The sequence below is a fragment of the Hydra vulgaris genome, chromosome 02 (genome assembly GCF_038396675.1).
Source record: "Hydra vulgaris chromosome 02, alternate assembly HydraT2T_AEP".
NCBI classification, from domain to species: Eukaryota; Metazoa; Cnidaria; class Hydrozoa; order Anthoathecata; family Hydridae; genus Hydra; species Hydra vulgaris.
In genome coordinates this window covers 49,248,133-49,257,740 of record NC_088921.1, presented here as the reverse complement: position 1 = coordinate 49,257,740, position 9,608 = coordinate 49,248,133, and the positions used below count along the sequence as shown (strand labels likewise).

General features: G+C 27.3%; 1 protein-coding gene across 1 annotated transcript in view; it reads right to left on the bottom strand.

Moving 5' to 3' along the window:
- Positions 1-1,283: 1,283 nt before the first annotated feature.
- Positions 1,284-9,608, bottom strand: part of LOC100199901 (endoplasmic reticulum transmembrane helix translocase) — a 94,983-nt gene continuing 86,658 nt past the window's right edge. Inside the window, exons 25-28 of the mRNA XM_065791223.1 lie at positions 5,621-5,763; positions 1,761-1,869; positions 1,535-1,678; positions 1,284-1,456 (exon numbers count right to left, since the gene is read on the bottom strand). Coding sequence (XP_065647295.1) covers positions 1,349-1,456; positions 1,535-1,678; positions 1,761-1,869; positions 5,621-5,763 — 504 coding nt within the window. The 3' untranslated portion in view covers positions 1,284-1,348. The remainder of the gene's footprint in view (positions 1,457-1,534; positions 1,679-1,760; positions 1,870-5,620; positions 5,764-9,608) is intronic.

Here is a 9,608-nt window from a genome sequence, read left to right as displayed (position 1 = left end):
ATATATATATAGTTCTGTAAACAAATTATTAGAAATTTTTGTTAAGAAACTTTTGTTATGGTATTTAAAACTGTTATTGCGCTTTTTATTGCATACTGTTAATACATATTTTATCAAATATTATACACATAAACTTATGTTTATGTGTATGTTAGAAAAACAATTCTTCAAATTGACCTCATCATTATGACTCTTATGAAGATGTTTGCTGGTCATTGGAACTTCATGGATTTTATCCTTAAGTTGATGCCAAAGTGACTCGTAGGATTCATGTCAAAGGACTTCCCTGCCCATGGGAGTACCTCAAAATCCTTTTTTGTCATCCAATGGTAAACCTTGCGTGCAGTTTGGCATGGCGCTGAGTCCTGCTGAAAAATACAGGCGCTGTCCTGGAACCAACCACATATTGCATTGTTCCTTGTACAATATACAGACTCGTTCCTTGGGTGTACAATATACAGACCCTTGTACAATATACAGACTCGTTCCTTGGGTGGATATTGCACCCTACACCATAATCTTCGTGGGGAATTATACCGTCTGATAGAGGCAATTTTCTATGAACTCCTCTCCTGGTCTTCTTTTTACAGTCTTAACTCTGCCATCTAATACTTGGATGGAAGACTCATCTAAAAATTGACTTTTCATATTTCTCATATTTCTTTATTCTCATATTTCATTAGTCTTTATTCCAGGCGTGCTTGCTTCATTTTCTCCGTAAGCTGATGTTTTTTATCCGGCAATCTTTAATTAACAGTCATCCAACTTGTTTTCACAGCTTCTATTTCCAAAATAGCAGGAAATTTTTAAAAGGCGAAACCCTTGTGTCGGACTTGCACAGCTTTACAATTTTCCTGCCTGTCAGTAGAGTTGTTTTTATCGTATGGCCACATTTTCCAATTCTCTTTGCCTCAAGGGCTTTGCCTTTATCAAGTTCTTTTTTCATTTTGCACACACATTCTGCATGAGGTTGATACCTTTAATTTTTTTGCTACTTCCTTCTGGCTCATTTTTGCGTGTTTTTTTTCAGTAAAAGTTAAACTTGCCCCCTTTTTCTGGGACTCGGATCATCGTTTTCCTTATCGTATGGTCTAGAAAAAGCAAAATTTCTCAAAAAATATCAACTTATAGGTAACAAAAGGAAATTCATGATTCACGACGAAACCGAATGCATACTGGATACCAAGTTGAAGTTTGAAGTCTTTACACTGGATCCTTAATTAAATTTTTTTTAATCATAAAAAAAAACAAACGACAAAGCACAAAATAATAAAAAACACTGATTTGATTTCATACATCCTAAATTGTATTTAGCCTAGCAAATAAATTTAAACTTTAAAAAATATAATTAACAAGTCTTTAATTTCGATGACCCAAATAAGTATCTTAATATACGGTCCACCAACCAAGCACTAACTAAATCAATTATTACCACTCGACAGAACGTCATTCGAAACTAAAAAAATAAAAGTATGAAATGTTTGAATATATAATGTTCCAAAAAATAAGTATTTTTTATCATTAAAAAAAATACCTGTTCTGGAAGATCAACTATTTGGAATTGATTAGAAATATCAGGTATCCAACCCATAAGTAAAATAAAAAGAGAACCCGCTGAAACGCATAAACTATAAAAAAGCGGTCTGTTTTCAACCAAGTCTTCCATAAAAGGACGCCCCTAAAACAAACGTGTACATAAAGGATTAGATTCTCTTAAATAAAGGTTTTTTATATTGCTTGCAAAAGTAAAGACATTTTACCTTATAATTTATAGCAAACGTGGACAGCTGCATAGACATAGATATAATATATACAACGCTGTTGATAACGTTAGGTTCAAATTTCTTTTCTAAATCAACATACTCCTCCCTAAAGAAAAAGCGTTATCTACATAAAATGTTCCAAAAAAAGTAGTACTACGTCACCGATTTTCAAGTTAGCCTTGTAAACATATACTAATATGATATTATAATATATGTAAACATGGTAATATAAATACATGTATTTACAGCTTTTTTAATAGCCAAATAGCATTTTGAATTTAAAAAAATAACAATAAAAAGTATATCTATAATGTACAAAGACAAAGCTAAAAATTAATCATTAAAAAAAAATACTCTGATTGTTTTTATATATGATTATTATTTGATAAGTTTGCTGATGTATCTATAATATTGTTATTTAATTTTTTTTAAAGTTTTATTATTTATTTTATATATATATATATATATATATATATATATATATATAAATATATATATAAATAAATATAATTATATATAAATATATATAAATATATATATATATAATTATATATATATATAATTATATATATATATATATATATATATATATATATATATATATATATATATATATATATATATATATATATATATATATATATATATATATAAGGTGGGTGTGGGTATTAAGGCCCAGCGAGTAATATGGCCCACTAGTCCAAACTACGGGAAAATATAAACTGCGGCATTAAAATTTTAGAGTTATCTGGCTTTATCACTGGCAGCAAAAAAAATCAGCCTTTTTTTATCGTGTATTCGACAAAGCAAGATAACTTCGTTGGTTCCATCAATAATTGCTCAAGTCTAATTTTTAAGGTAGGTATTTTCACATTTTTAAATACTTTATAATGCTTCTATTTTTTTCAAGTGCATTTATTTGCATTATTTATTAGTTATCATTACTCAACATGTATAATTTTTGCAAACGTTGAAATAAAAGGATACTTTATCGATAAACGTGGCAGGTCCAAAGCGGGTAATAAAACCCACTAAAAAACGGGTTATAAGGCCCTAGCACGAGGTCAGCGGTAATAATAAAAGAAATACGCTAAACTTTAGTTTAGCGTAAATAAAAGAAATCGTTAAGAAAAGTAATTAAAACAGACAATAAACAACAAACTTTAGTTTAATGTAAATAAAACCGCTGTTAAATAATAACAATAAAAACGTTGTTGACCTGAATTTTTATACTTTAAAAAAGTAACTAATGATTTAATTCTTTATTAATAAATAGTAATTAAAAATAATAATTAAAATTTTTAAAGTATATATGTAGAAATATAAAGAAGAAAGCTAAATATAAATTAGCTGCCGAAAGGCGCAATTTATGAACCCAGCAAGGACACAAAAAATATTCGTTTATTGTTAAGGACTATTTCACCAAACTAAAAAAACTAATGGTATTGCATGGCTTTTTTAATACTCCCGCAAGGCTCTACAACATGGATGAAAAAGGAGTCAGACTTATAGTTATTACCAGCAAGCTGTTTTAGCACAACGGGGAGCGAAGAGAGTTTATCTTGCTGCTCAGGAACATGCGGAAAATGTGACTGTGGTTGGCTGTGCCAATGCTATGGGGTGTGCTATTAATTATAGTGTTTTTTAAAACACTATTATTATAGTGTTTTTTAAAGGTATTCGGCTGAAGAGTGAATTCAGTAACGATTTGCCTCCTAGTTCAACTGCATTTATGATGGAGAAGGGATCGATGACCATCGAATCCTTTCTTTCATGGCTTGACCACTTCAATAATTATAAAACAAGTGGAGAGACTCTTAATTATTGATGGTGCTGCTTCCCATATCAATATTAGAATAGTTGAAAAAAAAGTATGCAACAATGTTGTAAATGTAAAGTATGGTACCATGAGGCGTGCATGGGGTATGATTCTGAAGATGAGGAAGAGTCAGTATATCCATTCTGTAAAGATAAATGATTTTCTTTGTAACATTTTTTTATGGAATTTTTTAATTTTCGGTTGTTATTCACTGTTGTATAAAAATTGGTTCTTTTGAAGAATATAAACATGCAAGATTACTTGTGAGAATGTGAGATAAACTATGCATTAAAAGAATGATTCCTTACTTTTTTTGTTTTTTATTTCTTTATTTATTGTATTTTTTACATGGGCTTTGTTACCCCCCTAGGGGGTAATAAGGCCCACTTAAGGTATGTTAAAAAAACATAACTTTTGTTATAATTAATTTCTCAATTTGCAGATATCATTTTTACATCAAGGAATGATTAATCTTAAGCAGCAATCAAAAATATTCAAAACTTTTAAAATTTTCAAGGCCTATATGACCAAAAGTCTGTTAGGTGGGCCTTAATATCCACACCTACCTTATATATGTATATACAGTGCTCAAAGTGGGGCAGGATGCTGTCCCATCACCTTTTTGTAAAATATAAACCGTCACCTTTTTAAATTTCTACATGTAACAATGATTAGGCGAGATGGTATTTTAAATTTACCAAATACCCTCCCGTTACCTTTTTTCTCCACTTTGAGCACTGTATATATATATATATATATATGAGGAGAGAAGCCCATCTGCAAAACACATTACAAAAATAAAAATTTTGAGTTAATTCTATTTCCACATTCTATATACTATAAATCTATCATCAAGGGTAAGTTGATGAATTGCGGGCAGCATCAAATTTCGTGCCAACAGTCTTTGAGATCAAAAAAATCATGCTGCCTTTAATTTTATAACAGCGTTTTTTTACGTTTTATTTATTAAATCCTTTTCCATTCAGTTATTGCTAATGTCATGTCGTTAATCCAATTATTTATAATAAAAAAATATATTCACTTACAACGGTTTTCCGCATAAAATGAAAAAACTTGAATTTTTTAACACCTAACTTTTAACCTTAACAATGCAACAATGGAGTACAGCATTTCTTTGAAACAAATATGAGTCGCCACCCAAATTTTACCAATTATGTTGTGTTTCATGGTTTTAAATAATTTAACCAATGTTAACGTTGCTAATGATGTTTATTAGGCAAAACAAAAAAATTAAAATAACAGGTGGTTATCTACATAACTTGAACTCTGATAATATTTGTAATTAAATTTGATCTTGCAAAAACTGAATGATTGCATAACAAACATATTTTAATTTTCTAATCAAGCTGTTACTCTCAATTGAAAATGAACACCAAGAAAAGACAAAAATACCAAAAATACAACAAAGAAGCTATTATGACCGCTGCAGCCGATGTCCATGATAATAATTTTTCTTTGAAAAAGGCAAGTATAAAATACAACGTACCTGCAAAGACAATCAGGGATAGAAAAATCATGTGCAACTACAATAAAAACTACAACATATATATATATATATATATATATATATATATATATATATATATATATATATATATATATATATATATATATATATATATATATATATATATATATATATATATATATATATATACATAAAATATATATATATACAATAAATATATGTATATGTATCTGTGTGTGTCAATGTGTCTTAATAAAAGACATCTTTTATATGTCTTGTATCTAATGTAAACAAAGTTTTAGACGTCTTTAGATGTCTGTAATTGTATATTCAAAATAAAAAACATATATTATATGTAATAAAAATTGTGCATAGGCTAATTAATTAGTTCGCACATGATTTTGATTATTATGCCTAATAAAGCAACATAGTAAAATAAACGCTAGTGCATTTAAATTAAAACTTTTTTAAATGTAGTTTTAAAATTAATAATGTACAATTTAAAAAAAAAAAAATGTACAAAGCATATTCTTATAAAAAGTTAATTACTTTTTTGGAGAAAAAACATATGCTTCATTCACAACAAAGTAGAGAGATGAAAAGTGAACACCAAACTGCAACAGCACAGTAAGAATAGTGTACAAATTAAAAATATTTGGTAATGGCCGTTCTTTTGAAAGAGTAACCAAAGGCTAAATAAAAAAATTAAAAACAATTTAATCACAAAAACTAAATATTTGTACAAAAAAGGTTTTACAAATTTTATTTAAAAAAAAATCAAAGATTCACAAGCTTAATCAATAATAATTATCAAAAAAAAAAAAAAAAAGATAGTGCGATAATAATAAATAAATCAATAATAAGCAAACAAGACTTGACCCTAAAGTAACCTTTACAATACGATTTTCCAAAATTTTTATTTTTCCAGCGTAATAATCTATTTATTATAAGTTCAAAACAAATATGAAGAATCAGTTAAGACTGTTCAATTTCTGAAAAGAGGAACTAAAAAAAATAACTCTGAAAAATGTTAAACAAGTTTTTTTGTTTTGTAATCTGTGTTAACAGTTCATGAATTTATGCTACTAAGATCCAAATTCAATGACATCTAAAAACAACTTTTAGGGACTGGGCCCAAAATCAACAAACAATTTATCTATCTCTACAAGTCTGGAATCAACCAATTTCATAACCATATATTTCAATAACCATATATTTCATCAACTATTACATAATGATCTTGAACCTATAATACAATATAAAGATTAAAAACATGATTTCCACTTGTTTTTTCTCTTTACAACAGCCTGCTCTATATAAAAACAGCATTAAAAACATGATTGCCATATGAAAATAGTAATATAACAAAGCATATCAGATATACAGTTAAGATATACAGATATGCAGTTAACATTTTCATAGCTTTAATTACCTTCTTTCCAGCTGAATATTTACGCAAAAAAAACAATAAACAAGGTAGCATAATTTTAATGATAAATTCAACTTATTTTGACTCAAAAAAATGAAAAATATGAAAAAAATGAATATGCAGCCAACAAAATAACTAGAGAGTTATGGCAGTCAAAGATATTTAAAAATGTTATCTCAAAAATGTAATTTAAATGTCATTTCTTCCATAGATGTTTTCAAATATTGTTGGTCTCACTATTTTTATACAAGATTAACCCATCTAAACAAGAGTTAAATATTTAACTTTCTTACAACCACAAAGTATTTAAATACTCTTAAGTATCAAACATACATAATAGTTTTCAATAGGAGTGTTTAATAGAGGTGTTCAATTTCGCTTTCTAACAAGTTTCGGAAAGTAGTTTTCTCTGATTTGGAAAGTGTTCGTAAATTAAATGGAAAATTGGAAAATATTTATTTAACTATACTTTATAATTTGAAGGCAAAAAAAAAAAAGAAAATTTCTCACTATCCGGGAAGTGGAAATGGATTGAATTCAATCTATTTCTAATTTCCAGAAAGTGGAAAGTATTTAAAATTAATCACTTTCTTTAGATTTTTACATGACATTAAATTTATAGTATTACTACTAATTAAATTTGACTTTACTTCCCTACACTTTCCGCTCTCTTTTTTTTTCCCTACACTTTCCACTCAAAATTTTTTTTGACTTTTCCATTGGAAAGTCAAAAAAAAATTTAAACAATCTTATTTTTTAATTTTCTTTATTTATTAAGATTTCTTTTCTTACCAATAGTTGATTATGGTCTTATTATTTAAACATATCGTAATCACGTTATCAAAATGCAAAAAAAATTTACAGAATGAAACATAGTCAATAGAAGTTATCCCTTAGTTAATAGAAGTTGTCCCTTAGAAGTTATTCTGGGATAACTTCTATTGACTATGGTTTAACTAAACTTTCACTGTTTTATTCTATTACTCTAATAAATTATAGAAAGTGAGATCGCAGTTCATTTGGCATCTGAAGTAAATTTATTTTGAATTCGATTTAAAAAAAGGAAATGGGAAAAAAAATTGCTTGTATTTTCAAAATACCAGCCTTTGTTTATTTTATAAATAAGAACTCTTTAAAATTAAATAAATAATTAAATTCTTTTATTAATTAAATTTTTTTTTTTTAATTCATGATTAAAATTTTTTTTTTAATTCATCAATGGCAATAAATTTATATTAATTTTTTTAAATTAACATAAAACCATTTTTAGCTTTAAGTGCGCAAATAATTCAGCTATAAGTATAATAGATTCTGTCTTTCCGTAATCAAGGCAGCTCATTTAACAAACAGTAGTTTCATAATTTTACATTAAAACTTATTTTTTCTTTGAAATTAATAAACTGAGACAGGTCTTAATAAGCTCCGGATGGTCAGAAATTGATAAAATAGATAAGAACTAAATAAAATTTTTTATCAACTTTCCTATGGAAAGTGATTGGAAAATGTAGGGAAGTAAGGTCAAATTTAATTAATAGTAATACTTTAATTTTATTACCATGGAAAAACTTAAAGAAAGTGATTAATTTTAAAATACTTTCCACTTTACGGAAATTGGAAATAGATTGAATTCAATCTATTTCCAATTTCCGGAAAGTTGGAAACTCATTAAAACTTAACTTTTTTTTATGTTACATGAATTGTATAATTGAAACAATTTATTTTTCATTATAAAAACATGTATTACTTTAAAAATTTCCACTTTCTTGGAAGGAAAGCGAAATCGAACACTCCTAATACATAAGGTGTGAAATATTATGGGAGGCGGTAAAAAAGGCACTTTTTTTTTCATAACATAAAATAAAAAATATCTTGATGAAACCTTTAGTTAAAACATTGAAAATGTAAATTTGGTACTGTTTAAAATTTTTACATTTCTGGAGCGTCAAACCCACTTGCAACATTAAACTCAGACCATACACTAAATATCAACTTTAACAATCAACGTACACTAGATCATATACTGAATATCAACTTTAATAGTTATAATAATGAATATCAACGAGATCATACACTGAATATAAAGTAGATCATACACTGAATATCAACTTTAATAAACTCAAATAAAATACTCAAAAAATGCTCTTTTTTTTTTACAATTTATTTGTTCAACTTTTGGTGAAAAATTAAGACTATGTGGCTGCTTTCTCATCTTCTTGTTAAAACTTATTACTCTTCAAACAACATTCTTATCAATAACTTTTAATAATGAATAATCATGGAATAATTCAAATGCAACTATATTATTATTGGGTAATTAAAATGTAAAATATCAAACTGATAGAAGCAACTTATAAAACAAAGATTTCATAAGTTCTTAAATTTTATACAAGATCACATTCTAATCACTTATAGTATTATTTGTATAGATTATGGATTTACCTAAAATATACTTAACTGATTCTAAACTTTTGCAAGAGACTGTAGACTAGAAAAGATAAGTTTATGTTTTATACATACACATGTATGCATATAACATAAATTAAATCTTAGCTTTATGTATGTCATTTTCAATAAATTATGGATTTACCTAAAATATACTTAACTGATTCTAAACTCTTGCAAGAGACTGTATTTTGATATTTATAATACACTCAAAATATAACATATAGCTATTTTTGAATGCTGTGAACTTTAATAACTAAATGGCTATAAGGCAACTTTGCAACTAAACTAATCATGCGGTAGTGGTGTAGTGGTAGAGCGCTTGCTTCATAAGCGAGAGGTTCGGAGTTCAGTCCCCACCACGTCCCTGGTAGTACTGCGCTCAACTTGTTTCTCCGTGCAGCAACCTTGTTTTTCAAGATTCATGCTTTGGAGTTATAGAGTTGAGAGAGGGTTTATAACCACAACTAAGTAGCCTCCTTGTCTGTAGTGGCTTTCTTGGCCTTGAGGAGGTGAGTTAAATCTTGAACCTCAAAGTAAACCAAATAATCTCTCAATCTGTTTTATTTCAAGTAGTTAAAAAATTATCTTGTAAATAATAAATGCAAATATATTGAAAAAAATTTCTGGCTATTTATTAATACAACTTCTTATTTTCTGGTTGTA